The 23,707-nt window shown below is 33.8% G+C and overlaps 1 protein-coding gene across 4 annotated transcripts in view; it reads right to left on the bottom strand.

Moving 5' to 3' along the window:
- The window catches only part of TTC29 (tetratricopeptide repeat domain 29), a 261,957-nt gene that overhangs the window by 136,637 nt on the left and 101,613 nt on the right, over nucleotides 1-23,707 (bottom strand). For all 4 annotated transcript variants that reach the window (XM_074276387.1, XM_074276385.1, XM_074276384.1 and 1 more), the window contains 2 exons: nucleotides 16,986-17,198; nucleotides 13,371-13,456 (listed from right to left, as the gene is read on the bottom strand). In XM_074276387.1, the coding sequence (XP_074132488.1) occupies nucleotides 13,371-13,456; nucleotides 16,986-17,198 (299 nt within the window). The remainder of the gene's footprint in view (nucleotides 1-13,370; nucleotides 13,457-16,985; nucleotides 17,199-23,707) is intronic.

The following is a 23,707-nucleotide window of genomic DNA, read 5'->3' on the forward strand; positions in this document are numbered from 1 at the left end:
TTTGGGCTAATAAATCAATGATCCCAACCTATTTTCTATGCTAATATGTCCTATATGAAATCAGATACAAGCCTGGAGAGCAGATGAGAGGCTGGGGTTAGAAATGCAGATTTTGGATTTATCTTCAATGATACTATAGTTGAAGTCATAGAAAGAAATAACATTACTACAAGGCAGAGAAGGATAAAAGGCCAAAGACAGAATCTTGGGCAACCCTCATTTTCAGGTTAGGAAAGTACATGAGGGATCAGCAAAAGGCCTAGGAAGAAGGCAGTTAGATTAAGAGTACCTTGCATCCTTTCTCTTTTTATTCCTCCATATCTGATTTATTATGAAAGCAAATATATTCTAGAGTTTACCACGCATATGCACAAGACAAAAATAAAGAGATTAGTTGACTTTTCTTCACATGTAAACCAAAAATTCTGTAAAACTTCATTGATTGGAAGTCAATGTAAATTTTCTTGTATTTTTCAATATGACAGCATAAATTTTTGCCAAATTTTCCCTGTATTTTTTTGAGAAGAACCTTATAACCTTCCATGGTTAGGAACTTCTGATTTAAATAGTTAGGAAGACATCTAGGAGAATATGATGTCTTTAAACAGCTTTCATTAATATTTGAATAAAGCCTTTGTCCTATTCTTCACTATGGCATGGGACTGACCTTGGGTTTTTTAAGACCATGCCAGAAAAATAAAAGCCCCTGAAGGTTATACCATGTTAGAAAGGTTGAAGATTGTTTGCTTACCTGTAATTAGTAATTAAATTATAATACCAAAAATATAGGACAATAGCAAAAAGTAATGTAAATATAGTTATCTTGGTATATGTTTATGGTTCATGAGACTTTGCGAGTCTTCCCCCCATATAATAGAATTTGAGGCCTCTTAGAGAGTCTTGGCTCATGGCCTGATAGACCAGTCTTAGAGACTTATTTCTATACAACAGAGTTTTGTGTCTCCCAGAGGTCTCTGTTCAAATTTAAATATCTTTGGTACTTCATTAACTCATTAAACCATCATCAATCATTAATACCTCAAGGGATATTAATTTATCATATTATTTTTCTAGCTGATAGGAAACACAGGACAGGTATATTTTCAGTGTCTGGGAGAACGGAGGGAATATATTGTTCAAGGTGTCAGCAACCAAATGACTCTAATACTGCTGCTACCCTTGGGCAATGTTTCAGGAAGGATTTGTCAAATAGGAAGAAATGAACTCAGTTTGGGGCACATTGGGGGCAGCTGGTGGCACAGTAGATAGAGCACTGACCCTGGAATGAGGAAGTCAGGAAAAATCGGTTCAAATTCAGCAGACATTTATTAGTTCTATAACCCTGGTCAAGTCACTCAACCCTACTTGCCTCAGTTTCCTCATCTGCAAAATGAGCTGGAGTAGGAAATGATAAACCACTCTAGTATCTTTGCCAAGAAAACCCCAGATGGGGTAATCAAAAGTCAGATACAATTAAACACCTGAAGAAAATGTTCTGTGGGTAATGTCATTAACTTGGTTTCTATACAAGTTCTGTTACAGCATTTAGTGGTAAGCCACATATGAATTCTTTTTCAAGGGAAATAGATAAAAAGCCCACCTTCCAAACATGTGACTGACTAAATGCCTCAAAAGAGGTTTACCAAAGAAATGAAAAAACAATATTCGCCAACACCATCTTTGCTTTATCAGTGCACAAAATTGAAGAGCACAATCCTATGGAACTCACATAGTTGGAGGTAAAGAATATATAATGTTAATGCTGTGGGCTGTATCTGACTCTGGCAAGTCCTCTTGTAGTTTAGTTTCAATAATGGAACAAAATTAGACACTGTAGGTCATCCAATGGCTAAGAAAATGGGACTTGCTGAGCCACAATAGGAGAAGGATGATTCATCTGGTGAAGTTACTTTGCCTTTACTCCCCATCATGAGGTAACAACTAAGCATCCTAGAGGGCTTATCAGCTTCCTCATGGATTCTATACTCACGAGACAAGGAAATGATGTCAACAGATTGAGTTTTTAATCCTGAGTGAAGCAACTCTTGAGAATGATTTCAATTACTTTTAAGGAAAAACTAGCCTAATTAACTTGGGAGGAAGAGGTTAGAATGGGATTAGAATCCTATCTGTAGATGTTAGCCTAGTTTCCCCTGAAAAAAATCACCAACTATTGGTCTCTTTATAAATTGTCAGATGGAATTATTTTCATCATGAGTTTTGCAATACTGCTTGTGATAACCCAACTGGCTCCCACAACTTTCCTTGTAGGTGAGGGGTCCCAGAATTATTGCCAAGGGAGTCCTGAATGTCTAGGAACTAAAAAAAGAAAGGAGAAAAGGAGATAAGGAAATAGCAAAGACAACCTGCCTGCTTCAAGATTTTGCCTAAGGCCAGTTCTCTTCTATCAGAATTGTTTACTTTTAAAACTCCTATTATTAAAATTTAATAATAAACTGCATCGGGCGTAGGAGTAGCCTGCTTTAGTAGAAACATTTAATGAATTTCTTGCCTTCTCCTTTATGTTTACATTATTTTATATCATAATAAAAATGAACAAAAGCCAGACTATTTAAAGGGTAGTAAAATTCATATTGACTTGTGTACAGGCAAATATTATGCCAACTGACTTATGCTTTCTAAAGGCATTTATAGTTCCTAACAAGTATATCCAGATGTCTGTGAATTGAATGAAACAAAAATGAATTAGAATGATGATTTTTGCATTGTAAAGGACTTTTATGATTTGGTGGATTCTGTTCTATATCTGACATCTTAAAAATCACTTATTTTTTAAAAATGATAAATTCTTGCTTATTTTTTTTTTCCTTTTCAGAGGTTGAAAAGAAAATAAGGACTGCAAAATATGTATTGTTTAAAAGGTCTCCAGATTGCACATAAGCATAAATTTCAGGGTCACAAATAAAAATTTCATAAATGACTTTTTCTCTTTATTAGCCGCAAAATGAATAGTAGAAAAAGCTGCTGTTACTACTACCTTCTGGCCAACATAGAGGCTGCTTGGACAGCATGGATATCTATCATCAGGGGATCCTAGACTCTATTATACAAATCATATATAATGGCATGGCTAAAGCCTAAATATGGGAATGAGCAATTGAGATTTATTATTCAGGATTATTTTTACACTTCTATTGCTAAATCTAATCATTTGTTGTAGTTAAAAATCTGCCTTCTTTAAAGTCATTCAAGTTAGTGAATAAATTATAGCACATCCTAATTTCCCTGTATTTTTCACACTATGAATAATGTTTAAAAAAAAAAAAGACAGGATGGAGAGTTAGGAGATACAATAGAATGCTAAACCTGAAATTAGAAAGACCCCAGTTCAAATTTTGCCTCAGACACTTATTAGCTGTATGACTCTGGACAAGTCATTTAACTTGTCTATCTCAATTTCCTCATCTGTAAGATGGGGGAGGACAGTTAAATATATCAGTGACTTTATTCTTTATTCCTATGTCTCTACATGTATTCATGAACACTTTGGGGGAAAAGTTTGAGACTATTTAAGAAGTCTGGATTTTCTTTCTTAAATTTCTTTTTTAGAGTATAATTTAGATAAATTATAAATGAAAAGGACTGATCCTCATCCTCCATCAAATATTATAAACTATTCTGGACTTTTCCAGGTATGATCTCTATTCTTCTTGTTCAATGGCCTTCAGCTAACAGCTGTGTCATTGCCTTGAGGTCTGTTACACAATCAGTCTCAAGATGGATTACACATGAGGCTTTGATGTTTTACTGAACATTTTAATATACTAAGCTTGATCATTAAAGCATTTCTATTCATCCATCCATCCATCCATCCATCCATCCATCCATCCATCCATCCATCCATCTATCCATCTATGTATCTATCTCTGTCTGTCTGTCTATCTATCTATCTATAACTATTTGCCCTACCCATCTATTTACTTAGATCAAAGGATCTTGGCCATTTTATTTCATGGACTTCTTTGATAGTGAAGTCTATGCTTAAGATAAAATACAGAAGATTAGAAAGGAAACCAATCATGTTGAATAACTAACCAAATTAATTTTTTTTAAAATTTAAGTTCACCAACTTCAGGTTTATATTGCTCTTTTCTACAAAATAGAGAGCCATCAGTTTCTTGAAGTTCATGGTAATCTTAGTATGAATAATATAGTTACAATGATTCATTCTTTATCTTTATACTTGAAATTTGAGTGTATTTTTGAAATTATTTGTACTTGTGCTTTTTAAAAAAAACACTCATGGGAACTGAACGCAAAATTTCTGGCTTCTTTAAAAAGTGGTTAAGTCAAATTTATAGATGTTTGTCCTTTTTTTCAGTGACACTCATTGATGTATTTTAATACAAAGATGTTAGCTCTCTAGGGCATTAAAAGCAAATTTTCACATTTTTGATTATTTTCTCAATATATGAATAGTAGATTATACTTTCTAATAATTAAAGCAATGAAATTCCTTCCAACTACTAAAAAAATACAAAGGGGGGAATTATTAAGAAAAAAGGCTATTTAGAAATTAATATTAAAAATTTGAAAGGTAGCTAGTCTCCTCCTCACATATCAGGTCATATTCAAACATGTAATTCATAAGTCTGACTCCACATGTAGTCTTTGATCTGAATTAAGCTATTATCACACAGATATTTGCGTTAATGCTTTAAAAAGACCATAGTTTAACATTTAAACAAAATAATTAGTACTATCTTTACTTTTTTTTTTTCATAAATCTAAAAGTTATAAAAAGTTAAGAGATTTCATTAGGTGCCATCATAAATCCTGTTTATACCCCCTCAAAGGAGGATCATTCTAAATGCATTAAGCAGAATTACATGTGAAATAATGATCCTGTTTATACCTTTTAGATGTGTATTTATTTTGAGGATTCTCAATTCCATGCATTTTTGAAAATAAAACTCTTTTTTTATTGTGGAAATATAATGATCATGACCCCATTGTGTGTATATATGCATATATATATACACATATATGCCTTATGTATATATGTACATTACCATATGTATATCTGCTAATAGTATAAATATTTCCAAACATATATGCATATGCTATGTATATACTACGCTATATGCTATTATACATATATAAATATGTACATGCAATAAAATATGTTTATATGTATATGATAGTAATGCATATATATATATATACACATATGTATGTGTGTACATGCACACACCCCATGTTTATTTATCTTTTGTTGCTGTTGTTAACCAATAAATATTTATTAAGCTCTCATTTTTAATACCAGATATTGTGCTAATTCCTAGGAGACAAAGAAAGGCAAAAATAACCCCTGCCCTCAAGAAGCTCACTTTCTAATAGGGGAAGTCATATATATATATATATATATATATATATATATATTTAAATCAGGACATAGGAGATCCAATAGTAAATGTCTGGAAAATAATCTCAGAGGGGATTATTAATTATTTATCATTATTTCACCTTTTAATGATTCTGTCAACAGATGTATATTTTGAACCTAAGTATCTTTGCCTTTTGAGAAAACAGAATGAATGAGAAAAAAGTTCCAGTCTTGGGGAGTGGGTTGGGGAGTGTACAGAATGGTAACTATGGCGGGAAATGGAACCTGCCACAGCTGCTCTGCTTAGATTCCCCTAGAAGGCGACCGCCCGAGGTAAACCACAGGACAAAAGGATCAAGAAGATGAAAACTATGATGCAAAGCAGGAAGACAACTGCTGAGACCCTTGAGTCTACCCCGGAATAGTCCCAAGCTGTGTGGCAAGACCTCTTTAGCATGTAACAGAAGCTGGTGATGAACTACACAGTACCATGAGGCAAACTGGCTTCAAGCAATATTGTCGGCATGTTATGGGTAATGATAACCAGGGCTCCTCTGGGAGAAAGATGCAATGATTTCATCTCTGTAAGCATCTGAGCTCCCCTTGGATGTGGAGACCATTAAACTGAGAACAGAAGGGTAAATCGTAGGCAATGATTTCTAATTGGAAAGTAAAGACAACTTATGTTCAATGGATAGCAAATGCTGCTGATCTTTAGCTCATATACATATTGATCAGCTTTCAGGATAAAAAGAATGAAAGCTACAGCTGACTCACTACTCATTTTAAAATTCAGAATGTAATGTTTGGCAAAAGAAAAAAAAATAAAGAATAAATAAAATCTGAGGAATCTTCTTTTTTTTTGAATCGGTTGTGTCTGGTTCCATAGGATCCCATTTGGGATTGTCTTGGCAAAGATATTAGAGTGGTTGCCATTTCCTTCACTAGCTCATTTTATAGATGAATAACTGAGGCAAACAAGATTAAGTGGTGTGCCCAGGATCCCAGTCAGTAAATGGCTGAGATTTGAATTCAGGAAGATGAATCTTCTTGATTCTAGTTACAGCACTCTATTCACTGTGCTACTTAGCTACCCTTCAAGATTCTCTTAAAGAAACTGTCGATTTATTCTACTATTTTCTATACTGTCCTCTTATATTCTAAAAATACAATTACACATAAATACAAGCATGATATCAATTACATAAGATTTATTCAGTGACTAAAAGAAAAGATTATGGAAGAGAAGTCACAGAATTACTGAATGTTAAAGAGATAAAAAAGACCTGATTGGTTACCTTGAAGTGGTGACCAACCGTAAGACCAGAGATCCAGCTTTTGTTGGAAGGCTTTGAGTGAGGATGGATCCATAAATTCTGGAGGTGGCCCATTTCACTTTTTGGGTAGCTCTCATGATTAAGAATTTGCCTTTGCAACTTTTATTCATTTTTCCTAGTTCTGCCCCGTAGGGCCAATCACAACAGATCTAATCCTCCTTCATAAGATAATTCTTCAAATATTTGAACACAGATGATATTATCCATGAATCTCCTCTTCTCTAAGTGGAATATTCCCATTTCTTTCCTCCAGTCCTTACAAGACACAGACTCAATGCCCTTTACTATCTGAATTGTTCTTTTCTAGATTGTCTCCAGTTTATCAATGTCCTTAGATTGTAGTTTCCAGAACTAAACAAAAAACTGAAGATGTCTGATAAGGGCAGAATGCAGAGGGGCAACATCTCCCTATTTCTGGAAGCTAGGACTTTCTTAGTATAGTCTAAGATCACATGAACTTTTGGCAGGCATATAACTCTCTGATTCATGTTGAGTTTACAATCCATTAGATCTCCCCCGCCCCCAAACATGTTGCTAGTCCAATTCCTCTCTTATCTTTTATTTCGGACATTAGTTTTTAATTCCCAAGTGAAATATTTCTTTGCATTTATCCCCAACATTATCCCCCATTTATCACCTTATTTGATTTAGCTCAGTTTATCCTTAGTAAATTTCATCTTATTTGATTTAACTCAGTTTATCCTTAGTAAATTTCATCTTATTTGATTTAACTCAGTTTATCCTATTTACCTCAATATTCTAGCCCAGGGGCTGGTAAACTATGATACATGGGCAAAATTTATATGACTTCCTATTTTTGGCTTACAAAGTTCATACATACATACACATGTGTACATATTTGTGTGGGTATATATGTAATATGCATGTATTTGTACATGTACACATAAATATATATTTATAGAGTAGAAAAATCAAAATATTTTATACACAAAATTATATGAAATTCAAATTTCAGTGTTCATAAATATTTATTTGAACACAGTCACGTTTATTCATTTATATTTTGTCTACAGTTGTTTTTACACTACTGGCCGAGTGAAGAAGTTGTGACTGTAGGTATATGATGCTCTCATTACTTTGTGCTTCTATCCAGTGTGCTACAAATTGTAGTAAGATAGTTATAACTACAGTATCATACAGTACATTGCCATGGATATCACTATACTGCAACATTTTATTTACTTTTATTACCCAAATGTACCCATCATGTTAAAATTAAAAGGCTTTGAAAGTCATGTTTTAAAGATACAGTTGAGGGTGGATTATTTTCTTACTCAATTAGATGGAAAAGTATTGGGTTTATTATGCAATGACACTGTAGCTGTGCTAAAAGAATATAATCCACACCAACATTACCAGATTAAGCACTTATCACAATATTTGCCACTCACAGGAAAACAATGATTAGAAAAATCAAAAAATTTAAAAGAGGATATCTCATTGTAGCATAATTCCTTCACAAAAATAAAAAATGAAAATGAGGCTGTAGACAAACTAACTTTCCAAGTGGATCATGTCTTTGCCAAGAAAGGAAAGTACAATTCCTTAATTAAATCATTTTTAAATTAAGTAGATGAATTAATGTATCTAGAGAAAATAAGCTTGTTTAATATAGTCAGTATTTTGGCTCAATTAAAATTATATGCTTATGAATCAGTATTTAGCAAGACCTATCTATGTGAATGTATGTATATGTGTTTGTATATGTACATTATGATGTATGTATATGTGTATAAGTTTACATAGGATGAACTATGTAAAATTTCATTACAGATCATTTGACAGATGAACATTTATAACCAATTTTGATGATAGGGAGCATTAACTTTGAGCCTCCATTAAGTGAAATGTTATATCCCCAAAAGAATTCAATTATTTTAATTAGAAAATCAGAATTACAAAAAATTGTACTTAAATACTTATTATTATTAATATTGGCATTATTATATTTTGAAATAAAATTATGGAAATTTCTTTATTGAATAATTATCCTCATAATATACTCAATTTTCTCTTTTGGCTTGTAAAGCTACAATATTTACTCTCTGATCCATTTCAGAAAAAAAGTTTGCTAACTCTTTCTCTCCCTTATAAAGGTCTTTTTGGATCTCTCTTTGAACCAACATTTTAGTTATTTTTCACAGCTTAGTAATCAGGAAATTGGTACATCAGCAATCAAAAACTCCAACAAAGGGGAACAATAGCAGATAGTTGCTGGTTTTCTCTTCTTAAAACAAACTGTCATCACTCTACAATCTTCCAGTTTGTTAAGTGTGAGTAAGGTAGGGTTGTAGTCTTGACTTTTCCACAGTGATGCAAGCACAAGTGATATTGGAAAGCACTGGTTAATCTTCCTCTGGTATATCTTTTTACAGTTCAATTAGAAGCATAGATAATGTGTATTTTGTCCATTTTCTTTGGGTTTTGTCTGTGAAGATAGGACTGTGTTTAGGTATCTTCAAGCAGATCAATTTGGCTGGAAGAGTACACAGAGGTAGTAGCAAGTGTTAGGGCAGGACTTGCAGGTGGGAGACAATGTGGGTGGGCATTGAATTCCAGAATAAAGAATGTGGACTTTGGGGGCAGCTAGGTGGCGCAGTGGATAGAGCACCAGCCCTGAATTCAGGAGGACCCGAGTTCAAATCTGGTCTTAGACATTTAACACGTCCTAGCTGTGTGACCCTGGGCAAGTCACTTAACCCCAGCCTCAAAAAAGAAAAAAAAAGAATGTGGACTTTATTCAAGACTTTTGAGTAGGGGGATGACATGATTGGAACTGTGCTTTGGGAAGATTACTTTGGGACAAGTATGCATGGTGGTTGGAAAGGAAAGAGACATTGGAGAGTTACTCCATTGGTCCAGATTAGAGGTAATAAGAGCCTAAAATAGGAGATGACAGTGAAATAAAGCAAGATAGAAAGGAGAGATATTGAGAAGAAAGACTTAATAGGGTTCCATGATTACTTGTGTATAGCACAGAAAGCGAAAAAGGAAAGTAGAAGATAAAACTGAATTTTTAAGCTCAAGGGGCATGTGGATGTTGGTGGTGATAGATAGCAATAGGAAATTTAGGAAGGATAACAGGTGTTGGAGGAAAGATGATTGTGATCTTTGAAAAAGCATTGAGAATGGAGAAGGTAGTGCATGATGTGTCCTGATGTTTTAAAAAAGGAAAAGATGAGAAGATTAAAAGCTTTAAATCAATGATCTCAATTTCAATTACTCACTATATATATGTATACATACATATATATGAATATGTTGAAGAAATGTTTTTCTGATTATTTGAGAAAGGAAGCAAAGACCCAAGATAGCTTTATTCGAAACAGGTACATCCCTGAAGATCTGAATTTGTGATTTTCTCCAGCATTGTCAGGCAGGTCAGAATGTAAGAAATATTATTAAAATATTCTCAGATGTTAGGAAGATAAACATATTAGCAGATATACTTTAATTAATAATAAGATGAAGCATTGTATATGATCACAGAATCTGAAATCAGAAGATAAGTTGTAGTTTTGAATCTATCACTTTATGCATGAATTAAAGTAGGTCACAACCTCAGAGAGCTTCAGTTTCTTCATTTATAAAATGGAACTAATGATATTTGTACTACTTAATTTATAGGATTATTAAAGATCAAAAGATGATGTCTATGATATTTAGTAGCCATGAAGCACTCCAGTAATATAAACTACTTTTAATATTACCCAGAAAGAAATGAAACTAGGGAAGTTACTGTTCTGTGGAATTGTTAAACTAAAATGCATTTTTAAAAGTTCTGCCTTATAAAACCAAGTTAGTGAATAAAATGGCTGTGTTAGCAATATAATTTCTGATAGAACTATTTATTATTTATGGTCCAGATCTATGATTTCATTACTTGGGGCTCCCATTGTTGAAACTCCCACTCCAGATGCAGATGGGCAACTTCTCTTTAAAACTTATTGTTTAAGAGAATTTGCCTGTAGGTACTGAAAGATTAAATATCTTTTCCATTAGTTACATAGCAAGTATGACTCATGTTGGACTTGAACACAGTTCTCCCTGATTCTAAGGTCAGCCTTCTCTCTACCATGCCATGCTATCTTTAATTATTGATGAATACTAGCAAATCAATAATACACCAACCACCTGATAATTGAATACATTTGATATTCCTACAATTTTCAAGTGGGCTAGAGTAGCCAGCGATTTATAGTTTAGTCATTTTAGGTGCATCTAACTCTTTGAGATCCCAATGCGGTTTTCTTGGCAATGACATTGGAGGGGTTTGACATTTCCTTCTCCAGATCATTTTACAGATGAGCAAACTGAAGCAAACAGGGCTAGGGGTCTTGCCCAGGGTCTGGGCAAGTAAGTGTGTGAGGCCATCTTTGAACTCATAGAAGTGAGTCTTCCTGATTCTAGGTCCAGTGCTCTATCTACAGCACCACCAAACCAACTAATCGTAAGCAAATTTACCTTTAAAAGTTAAGTGCTAAAAGGATGTTGCCAATGAATTTTCAAACCTGATCCAACACTGACTGAACCCTAATGATAAAATCTTTAATCTGAGACTTCAGTCTTTCCAATCCCATATGTAAGAGATCCCAAAGAATACCAACACAGGAAAAGCTATTTTCCCAGATCTTCAGATAGTTTGTCACTCTTTAAATGTTATTGGCCAGAGAAATATGCTATTTTTAGCCAATATTTCTTCATTTCATAATTTGTGAAACCTTTTCCATTGGGGTAGCTAGGTAGTACAATGGGTAAATAGTAGGCAGATTGTAATCAAGAAGACCTGAGTTCAAACTAGATGAAAACTCAATGTGCTGAGTTCAAAATACCACCACTACCACCAAAAATCCAAATAGGGTCAGGAAGAACTGGATATGACAAAAAGTTTCCCCATTAGCAAATAAAAAAATTGGAAGAAATTAATTCTTTGCTTTCTCTAATTTGCCATAATTATCAGGTCAGTTGTTAACTTTTTCACAAGCAAAGAAAAGAATACTGAGGTTTATCCCATATAGCATTGAACATATTTTTCTTCTCTCCCTCCTTTCTTCCTTCCTTTCCTCCTTCCTGCCTTCCTTCCTTCTTTTTTTCCTACCCTTCTTTGCAAAACACCTGTTATATGTAAATAAACTTCATTTGATCAATTATCTCACTGATTCCTGGGAGGCAAATGCTATTAATATCTTCAAAATAACATTATCATTAAGATATAATTATCCTCAAGAAATTTAGGCTCATCGAAGTTAAAATGAGTGACAGAATATAGGAACTAAGAGAAAGGATAAGTATTCCTAAGAAATGAGGCAGAGTTTTGGAAACTATTTGGAAAACTTTTCAAATGTTAACACCCAATCAGGATTTAACATGGGAATTATTATGTAAGAATAACTTATAGAAATAAAAGATGAACAAACTGTGAACCATGAAGAATACATCACATCTTAACTTTAATTTTTCTTGTCAGCTTTCTAACTTCTATACCCTTTTACTCTATTTAGAATACTGCAAAGGACAAAATAAGAACTGAGTAAATAGAAGATGGTGCCATTGTTTTACAGTGTGGGAAAGTTAGATGGAAGGAATTAAGAAGAAAGGTGAATGGCTACATTTCTGTCAATTTTAACTTGTCTTCATAGAATAACATCTATTATTCTAGCACTGATATTCTTCCAGTAATACAATGGCTGTAGGTCATGAAATACTACAATCTCCCCAAATTCAAAGTTGAGAAATGGAAACGTGCACAGTGGGTACAACCAGGCTATGAAAAAAACCCAATTTTTAAAATTTAATTAAAATTTTTAATTAATAAAAAAATTAATAAAATTCAAAAAATAACAAAACAACAACAATAATAGACAACATTTATATAGAGCTTATTACATGGTAAGCACTGTGCTATATGCTTTATAATCATGTCATTTGATCAGATAAGGAATTGTAGAGAAGTAGGAGAAAGGATATCATCAGATTAAGTATGACCAGAAGGAAAATATGTACTGGTCATCTAGGAAGAATAAAGAGGTCAACCAATGGACAGTTCACCAACTCCATTAAAAGTCTAATGTCAAAAGAATTCAGTGAAGCTTACAAGTATATTGGATTAACCTTCTATGAAGAATTTATGGGAAGAAACGGATCCGTTTACACAGGAAGGGTTGATGGATTACTATCTACACAATAAGCCCATTGGTACAATCACAAGTCTACTGGAATATGGGACTGGCTTTGCCTTGGATTATAAATAAGGACATCTCATCATAGGTTTTTCATTACTGCTCATTCCATTGCCCAACACCTATGACAGGAATGCCTGGAAATCTCTCCTCTCTGCATATTTTATTCTAAATTCTAACACAAACACAATTCTTCTTTTATCATCTACTATTGGCACTTGAGTTCATTTCCACTATAGCTGGGTGGGGTGGTCAAATAGATGGTTGTGTCCTTCCATTATTATTATTATGCTTTCATGTGTTTGATGATAATGGTTTAGTGATTTAGAAATATGCAGCCCTATGTACAAATGTAATGTGTATTGATGTACCACTTTCACCCCTCAACCTCAACTCACTAGCATCAGCTCACCACATTTCTGCAGGGCACCTAGCAGAAGTAAGGCTACGAAGAAAATGTAAGAAAACAATTTTTGCTACACTTACTGATTTTGCCAATTCATACTCTCCAGTTGCATGATATGCTAAGCCTAAAGCAAAGGCAGCTTCTCCTTCCATCTTCTTGTCACCTCCTAAAAAGAAAATATAGAAAATTACCCTGTGATCCAAAAAAATTATTAAAGTAGTAAAAGCCACATTTATTTCATAGCTCTTATGAACTAACATTTGTAAAGTGCTTAAAATAGGGACTATAGCAGGCACTATATAACTATAGAAATATTAGCTGGTACTAATTAATATTAATAATAACATTAATAACTATTATTATTTACTCTCATAAGATTTCTTTACGTGGGGTCCATAAAATTATTATTTATTTTTAACATACTTAAAAAAAATTTGAAGATCAAATTCTCTCCTTCCTTTAAGTCCCTCCCTTACCCATTGAAAAGGCAAGCACTATTATATCAATTATATATATGAATTTATACAAAACATATTTCCACATTCATGTCACAAAAAAGAAAAAAATTTAAAAATATGCTTCAAGCTCTGGAGGTGGTTAATATTCTTCATCATGAGTTCTTCAGAATAGTATAACTAATTTTAAAAATTAAGAACTGAATTTCAGCATAATTATCTTTCTTTTGAATCATATATATTTTATTTTATATATTTAAAATATTATTTTGAAAAGGGAGTTCATAAGCTTCAGTAGGCTGTCAAAATATCTATTTTACATAAATGTTTAAAAAATTTATAATTTTATAGCTTATAGAGAACTTTTCTTAGAATAGTCCTGAAAGGCAGAGAATACAAATATTACTATCCCCATTTTACAGATGAAGAAACTAAGGTTTACAAAAAGAGCTCATCTAGAGTCACTTATGATTATTATTATATTATTATTATTACTATAAGACAAAAAATGTATTTTTCAAAGAAATGCTATGAACAGGATAGACTTTGTGGTTGTATCCAAGACTTTAAGTTCAAGTATGTCCTGAGACACACACATTAGCAAGTCTCTTAATTAGTCAATAGCAATTGATAACATTAAGTGACTAAGTAAGGCAGGAAGGTTTCTCAGTGGATAGAATGTAAAAGTTGCAGTCAGGAAAACCTTAGTTCAAATCTCAGACAGTATTTGTATGACCCTTAACCCTGCTTGCCTCAGTTTCCTCATCTGTAAAATGATCTGGAGAAGGAAATGGCAAACCTTTCCAGTATCTTTGAGAAGAAAACCTCAAAAGAGGTTACAAAGAGTCTGACATGACGGAATAGCAACAACAAAGAGCAATTAGGAAAACTGATATCCATTTGCTTATCATGAGCTCAAAAAGGAATAATTTCAGTAAAGCCAGAAGTTTTAGCACTGGCTTTTCTTCCTATGATGCAATTCTATGTATTCTCATGTAATGCCAAAAAGAGACTCCATTTGTTAATGGCCATTTAAGATCTGTCAGTGAGGTAGATTTCTTATTTAAGCAAGGGTCTTTCCCCACTGTGTTTAAAATGGATAATCCATGAATGAGCTCATCATTCTTATCCACAACCAACACTCAGCAAGTGGTTTTAGTCATGATGTCCATTATATAGCAGACTGAGAAGTTGACCTACACCAAAATTCACTTACATCGTTTTCCAATGTACAAGTAAAAAAAAAAAAAGAAATTCTTCATTGGTCTTTGGCTGAGTGTTTCAGATCTGAGTGCATTACACCTGGGAAAACTTCAAATGTGGGGATGATGGATATAGATTTCAGAGTCTATTTACACATACATAGAATCAAAGTCTTTTAATTACTTTAATTCCCCTGAAACCAAAATCTTTGGGAAAGAGAAGCAATGCTGTACTGTTGATTCAAATAATGAATGGTAAAGCTAATGATGGAATTTAATTTATCCATTGTTTTGTTGTTCTATTGGTCCTGAGATTAAATTTTGGCTGTTTCTGTAACAGTGTTCAGGAGAAATTTACAGCTAAGTGGTAAGCACTCTGAAATCTAAAAAAAAAAAAAAAAGAACTTTGTTTTTAAAAAAAGTTTGAAGTGAAAAGGAAAAGGGTTTTTTTTTTTTTTGTTTGTTTTGTTTTGGTTTTTTTTAGAATTTTTCTTAGGCTGATTAACTTAGTGTTGGAAAGGACTTTGGAGGTCATATAGAACAATCCCTCCATTTTACAATAGAGGACACTGGAATCCAGTTGGATTAAATGACTTGAATAGGGTCACAGAAGCAAACAGAAGAGTGAGCATTTGAAAATAATTCTTCTGACTGCAAATATAGCATTTTTTCCTTGTACTTGTAGATTGGTTCAGCAATTTTAATTATTCTTCCCAGATTAAAAAAAAAAGCCCAGTGGATGGAGCTCTGGTCCCAGAATCAAGAAGATCTGAGTTCAAATCCAGCCTCTGACCCTTATTTACTGAATGACCCTGGGCAAGTTAATTAAATCTGTTTGCCTAATTTCCTTATCTATAAAATAAGCTGGAGAAACAAATGGTGAGCCACTCCAATATCTTTGGCAAGAAAATCCCAAATGGGGTCATGAAGAGTTGGACATGATTGAGTAATGAATAGCTCAAAACAAAAACAGTTAAAAGTCTTGAAAATTTTCAATCAATGAACCTCCTCTAAGTTAAGTTCCCAGGAGAGTTCATTAGGAAACCACAGAATGGAACTCAAAAAGCAATGGTGTCATTACCTTCAAAAAAGAGATTTATTCAAATGACAAAATTAATATGTAATAAATTATATAAAGCAAATCTAACAATGTTACATATTTCACAAGTTATTTCATTAATAATGCATACATATTTCTTAAATCTTGTAAATAATATATATAATCTGAACTTGAAAGCTAATTCTCGGGAGTAAATTTGTTCTTATTTTTTTCTACCAAGAAAATAAAAAGGGAATTGAATTACCCCTTCATTGGGTAATAAGATTCTAGATTGAGAGATGGAAGAATCCTTAAATATCCATCCCACTGAATTTAGAGAAGAGGAACCTGAAAGCTCATATAATCAGGAAGTATCTGAGGCAGAATGCAAATCTAGGTCTTGTTGATTCCAGTTTCAGCACTTTATTTATTACATCACACTGCCTGGGATTCAAAATTAAGAGTTTGGTCTCTTAGGCAAAAATCTGGAGTTGTTTATGAGTTATCTGTAAAAATCAACCTTCATAGGACTACTTTTTATGCTGTCTTAAATTTATTACTAATACACAAAAAACTTACTTATTTCACCCAAAAAGACCACTGAGTTCCTTGTGACAACTCAGCCTCAGTTTCTTTCCTTTTCAGAATGACCTGATGCTTATACACAATGAAAGTATATAACCTCAGGGGAAAAACATCTTAACTTCCATAAATGACCCTAACTTCTGATTACAGCTTCTTGTTTTACAATGTTGTTCCCAGAAGATGGCATTTTTGGAGATAAAGCTTTCAAGAAACTAATGGATTTCTTGTGGTCAGCAAGAAGGCACTTTGGTTTTTATAGTGAAATTTGGAAGTATATTGATGGCATTTGTCTTTGAATTTCATTGGAAATAATCACCCAGTCAGACACTTGACAATTTTTACTTTGCTCCTGGGAGAGCCCAGAATGGTGCATTAACGGAAGGAAAGTGAGTATGTATTTTTTTTCCTACCCACCTTGTTTGGCTTTTTCACAAGCTTTCAGTAGAGTCCTGATGGCCTGTTTATATTGTTTGTCCTTCAGCATTTTTTCTGCTAGCAACGTGTAAATCCTCCGGAGATTTTCGCAGGCAACGGAGTTGAGTAAATGGCCATTTGCGTCTTGCCATAGCCGTCCTTCTGTCATGTCATTGAAGGCTTCATAATTTTCAGCAGCTTCTTCAAAGTTACCTGAAAAAATAAGTCATTCATAAATACCGACCATGCTTAAAATGTTGTGTATGCATCAGGACCCACAGTATGTGGCTCAGAGGATAGAGAATTACAGGAGGGATAAAGCAAGATGATTAAGAATTTATGATACCTATGATAGGTAATTATTTAAGGAAACAACTGGGGAGGAAGGCCAACTCAATAGGATCTGGAATTTAGCATTGCCTTTTGCTGGACTCATGGGCAATCACCTCTGAGAGATTGACTTTGGCTAGCATGACTTGAGATGGATTAATTATCTTTGGGGGCCATTATTAAAAGTCCTGCCATTTTATATATTGATCATCATAATGAAACCAAATACCAATTTTCCATTTTTAACTTTTTGATAAGGGATGAATTGATCATAAATCCCTAAGCAACATTTCAAAGTACTTTACAACAAATCTGACTAAAGATTACCTCTAAGAAACAGCTTTTATTTGTGGAAACTGAGGGAAGTGTAGGATATTTGGCAGAAATGTACAAAAATACCCAGTATAGGAAAACCATTATTTAATATTGCCTCGGGCCATTCCATTCCTTAAAAATGTTAAGCAAACTTGTTTTCTAGTAGGGTCATTTCCAATTGCACAAAACTAATTATACTTTACTCATTAGCATCCATTACTTTGTGGAAATGAGTAAAAAAATTGTGGTGTCCATTGAAATTTCCTAACTAGGGCTCTCTAGGAAGCCATCCCTGAACCATAGGCAGCCCACATTTTTGATGCTCTCCATAGAAATTGCCTTTCCTCCCCCCAAAAAGGATCACTTACAATGGAATGACTCATACTATTATTTTCTTGAAGTACAATCATGCCTGTGAAAGGATACTAAAAATTGGCTGAATCTCTATGAAATCCTTTATCATGGTTGGGAAACCTGTCTAGATGGACTATACTTTTTTTCCTCAGATAAGAATTATATTTGGATCCAGATAGTCGTCATGATAATGGCTACACCCTATTAAAATTTCCTTTTTTTTTAAAATGACAAATTGTGTCCAGATTACATGAATAAATATGAAAACCAACAAATACAAAGATGTTAACTTCTCCATCTTTGTTTATAGCAACTACAAAGTGGTGGTGAAGAGAGGAATCACTAAATTTTAGTAAATATTCCCCAAACTCAATTGAGTTTACTCATTCAATTTAATACAGTAATCTTAAAATTCAAACTCTCTCTCTGAAGAACATTTTATACATGGTTTCTGATAGTGCTTTTTTTCATTCTTTGGAAACAGCTCTCTTCCCAGTCCTTCCTTGTCTAGTATATACAACACTATTCTGATCCAGTGTCTCAGAGGATAGACCCCTGTGCCTACACTCAGAAAAGCACAATTCAAATACAGACTCAAATGCTTCCTAGCAAGTCATTTGACCTCTGATTGCCTGATAAATGGATTTGCTGGATCAATCAGAGAAGGAAATAGCAAACGATTCCAATATCTTTGTCAAGAAAATCCTAGGGGCAGCTAGATGGTACAGTGGATAGAGAATTAGCCCTGGAGCCAGGAGGATCTGAGTTCAAATCTAGTCTCAGACACTTAATATCAATATTAGCTGTATGTCCTAATCAAGTCACTTAATGCCAACTGCCTTGCCAAAACAAAACAAAACAAAACAAAACAACCAAAAACCAAAAACCCACCAAAAAAACAAACAAACAAACTTCAAAAGGGGTCACATACTGAACCATAATTTAGAAGCCTGATGCAAGGATAATGATAAATTTGCATTAATACAGCACCCCAAGGTTTGAATGCTAACCTGATTTCCTGACACCTTTACCAGTTTTCCTTCTACTCCACATGTGGTTAACAAATCTCATAGAAGTAAACTTTACAATAAGGAATTAGGAGGCAAAGGGCCTGAGTTCTAGTCCTGATTTTGCCAGTAACTAGATATTGGATCTTGGGCAAGACACTATAGTTTTCTGGTTTTAATTTGCTCATTTGTATAATGAAGTTGGTGAAATATTTTGTAAGGCATTTAATTTAATTTAATTCTTAATTATAAAATGAGGGAATTAATTAGATGATTTTCTAAGATCTCTCATAACTCTAATACCCACTGTCCTAATACCTGATTTTTTTAATTTCACATCCTAACCAGTACAGGATGGTACCTTTGAATGGGAAGGGGGCACAGATATAGGGACCTACTCCCAGTTCTGAATTCCCTATTTTTTCTTGGCTTTTCCTTTGACTGTAACCACCCCATCCATTGAGTTTCCTTAAATTACTCACAATCTTGATTCTATTCCCTCCTTGATCATCTGGACCACATCCTGACATTTTGTTTACTTCTCCTTTATTAATTTTCTTTCTGACCATAAGTACTAAATCTTAGTTGTAAATTAAGGGACACAGGTTTTCTATTCCTTTAAGAAGCAGGAATTTCATTATGAAGAGTCCACAGGCAATAAATGGACTTGGAAAAACTTGGGCTCTTTGATTGTATGATCAAATGGACTTTGACTTCAGAATTCTAGGATTAGGTATTGCAATATGATAATACTTGTGAATAAAAAGGTTAAATATTTATTTTTCCTATTTTGTGTTTTGCCCAGATGTGGATGAAATTTCTAGATTATGAATTCCATATACCGTTATATGGAATTCATGATTTAGAAATTTACTTCATTAAATACTGACTGTCAACTAGTCTTATAATTTATGGTCTTAAGAGAGTTGCCTAGGGGGCATTTAGAGGTTGTGATGTCCAATGGCATATAGCTAATATGGGTCAGAGATAATATTTGAACCCAAATCTTACTTACTTCAAGATGAGCCTTAACTCTATTTGCCACAATTTCTCAAATGTCTATAGTACATAAAAATCTAACAGATTAAATTCAGAGCACTTTCTCTAAACCAAATTTACCATTTATTTTCTAATCTGAATAGTAAAATTTAAAATTAGAATTTAATAAAAGTTTATGCTTTAATGTATCAATAAAGAATTATATTCTTATTTTAAGTTAAATCTAAATAAGATTATAAATTTAAATAAAATTTAACTGAAAATTAAAAAAACATTAATGTAGTTACAAGAAAGAGTTTGACAAAGAATTATTAATATGGGTGTCAGGTTGCTAAAGAAATATGTAGATGGAGACATGAGGAATTCAATTCAATTCATTTCAATAATAATCTATTAAGTATCCAACATGCACAGAACATTTGTGCTAGGTGCTATCAATACAAAACAGCATCTGTCTTGGAAGAAGCTTATGTTTTACTGTATAGCTAGAAGAAGACATATTTTTCCCATTTGGTTTATTGATTCAATTTGGTTACTTTTTACCAAGCACTTTGCAGAGGTCCATACATAATCCAATTTTTCAACTAAAATTTTTAATGTATGAATAAGATTCAGGGTAGAACCTCATATCTTAGTCCTCATCCACTATGGTAAGATGAACAACAAACATTGTTTGATTAATTTTCCTGTCCTAGACATATCTATTGTTCACTTTTACTGTCACTGAGAAAGGACAGAAAGGCAAGAAGATTATATATTGAAAAATCAATGGCATAAAACAGAAAGAATGAGAGAAAACAGGTCAAGAAAGAGAATTCAGAAGTATTTCATGGACATGGAGAGATGAGTCTTTAGGCTCTTGCTCTTGAGGAAACAAGATTAGATCTCTTTGAATCATTACTATGAATCTGAGGATCCCTCTGTCTCTCTTTCCACACACCCCCAACACATATACACACACATATATATTATATGCATATATCCACCTATCCATTCATCAGTCCATCTACCCACTCCATACCAATTCACTAACTGTCTATCTATCTACCTATATCTAATAAAAAAAAAGTTCTTTCTTTTCTGAAGAAATCTGAAATGTGAGATTCCAAAAGGAATGTTATTTATTTATTTATTTATTCATTTATGAAGATCAGAACCTGTGACTTCATAGGTAGAATGAATTCCTACACCAGAGATCAGCAGCTTCTTTCCAGCTTCTTACAAAACTGCCCACGGCACTATAAGGTTGATTGTGCCCAAGATCTTATAATCAGCAGATTTCAGAATCAGGAACTGAAGCCAAGTAGACCTTCCTAAATCCAAAGACAGAATCCTGTCAGCCTCTCAGCAAGGTGATAAGCAAGCCATTTATTTAAAAAAAAAGACACACTGTTGAACTAGGTATTTGTAATAAGTTAGAATCTCTTCAACTAAAATCCAAGAATTTCTTACTCATTCTTCCCAAGCTATGCCAAAAAAACCCCTCCTTTTCCAGGAATAATTAAAAGCTCTCATGAAATGAAGTCAAAACTTTACAGGAACCCCAGAATCTTCTTCAAATCCATCATCCATCTGTCTTAATATAAATGTGAAGCAGGCTAATAAAACACACTTGAGGAGACATGTTGTGAGCAGTTATGTTCATGATGAGACAACATTCCCCTAACAAATGAAAATAGAATAAATCTTGGATATTTTTCTAATTGGATAGAAATGACATAAGGAGTAAGTATATTTATAGTTCTTCACTTAAAGGAAAGTGCACTATTAAAATAAAACCAACCACTACCGGAGAATTTCTTTCACTTTAGCTAAAGCCCACACAAACGGAAACTCATCTATCTATTCATTTTTTTTTAAAGAAAGAAAATACAAATAAAAACACATGAGCCCCATAAACTAAAAAGCAGGACAGTAGGCTCTGATTCACACTATATAGGGGGAATAAGATTCTCTCTTTCTGGATATTATCTCAGTCTCGTTCACCCTTCTTCTCTTTCTCTATACAACAACATTGCTGAAAGTTTATAGATATTTGTTACATCACAGCAGATGTCTTGAACAAATATTAAGCAAAGGAGAATGTATATGATCTCCACCATTTTAGGTTTTTTGTTTTAAAGTAGAAAGATTGACTAGATATTAACACAAATGGGTTTAAATGTGAAGCTGCCATAAAAGCGGGCACATAAATGTAATTCTCCCAGCCGCTATTTTGATGCACATTTTTGATTCCATGAATATTTTATGAAATGGCCCAAACCAAAGCCATATAACATTCCTGCATTACTGATGCTTGCGCCCGTAAGCTACGAACATTAGAGGCATGATTGAGTGCATTAAAATGAACTCATTCAGCAGTGCATTGATTACTCGAAGGGAGAGGGAAAAGGGTGGGGGGGAAAGGAACAGGGAGGGGGGAGGAGAAAAGATCCTCACCATAGAGCCCACATATCTGAAGTTTGCACAGAAATGAAGACAGCATTTGTGAAGGATGCTCTATGATGCGCTATCCCATAAATAAAAATCAGCTCTGCCCAGACCTGGCAGTAATTAGGGAAGGTGTTAATTATGTCCGAGGATTGCTTCTGGAATTGTTCAGGTAATTTAAAATGTCACCATCTCTAAGAGGCACTGAGTGATCTGCTCCATGCATCAGCAGTACTGAGAGTAGCTAATTATTGCCACTTACAGCCGGCTACTTGAACATTTGCCAGTTAGAAAAAAGAAAAAGAAAAAAGAATGCAGCAGGAACAGTTGTACGAAAATAATTTGACAGGTCTATGAGGCACATTTCGTCAATGGTCCTGGTATAAACAGCAAGTGCATTTAGCTCTAAATTGTGAACATTTGTGGAAGACTTTAGGGAAATATTCCACTTTAGTTTAAAACAACAACCTAAAGGAATAATAAAGCTTTATGTATATTATATTACATTTTAATCTAGAATTGCTGGACATCTTTGGGAGAAAACTATTATAGTGTACAATGTAGACATAAAACCTGCTAGAACCAATACTGAACAGCAGCAAAGAGAGAAAGATGTTATTGCTTTTTTTTTTTGTAAAAATAAAATAATAACAACAATAAACAACAAAACAACAACAGCAAATACAACAAACAAAAAACAATTTCTTCCCATGCCCATTCAAAGGCTTGTACAATTCAGACCATCTTTTGGCTTTTACATTCAATGATGAAAATGTCATGAAATCATTGAGGGTTCGTCACTCATTGCAGGGAGAGCCACCAGGGATTGTAACTTGTTGGGAGGGATTTACAGTGTCCTGTTGCCTAATGCAGAACACTTCGAGAGGACTGAGAAACGAAGCTTTTGTTCTGTTCTCAGTGACCCAGCTAATCAAAGGGGCAAAAAGGTGGCTGGCAACTTTGGGAAAAGTTCAGAAAAAATCGAAAACAACCTCTTCTTACAGGATGGCTCATTTCATTCTTTTAGACCAAGATGTGAGGTATATGACAAGGCTGACATGAGAGACCCCCCTGGAGTAAAGGAAGGAGCTTGAATTAAGGGGCAGAGGAAGACCAAATCAGAGATGAGACACAAAAATTCAGGGAGGGGTTATTCTTTGTCCGGTAATCCAGTGTACTATGCCAACAGTGGAGGTACCATGTCAAAAAATGCAACAGTCTCTGCCCTCCAGGAGTTCTCAGTCTCCTGGGACAATACAACCACAGATAGATACATCAATATATAAA

Source organism: Sminthopsis crassicaudata, chromosome 6 (assembly GCF_048593235.1).
Source record: "Sminthopsis crassicaudata isolate SCR6 chromosome 6, ASM4859323v1, whole genome shotgun sequence".
NCBI classification, from domain to species: Eukaryota; Metazoa; Chordata; class Mammalia; order Dasyuromorphia; family Dasyuridae; genus Sminthopsis; species Sminthopsis crassicaudata.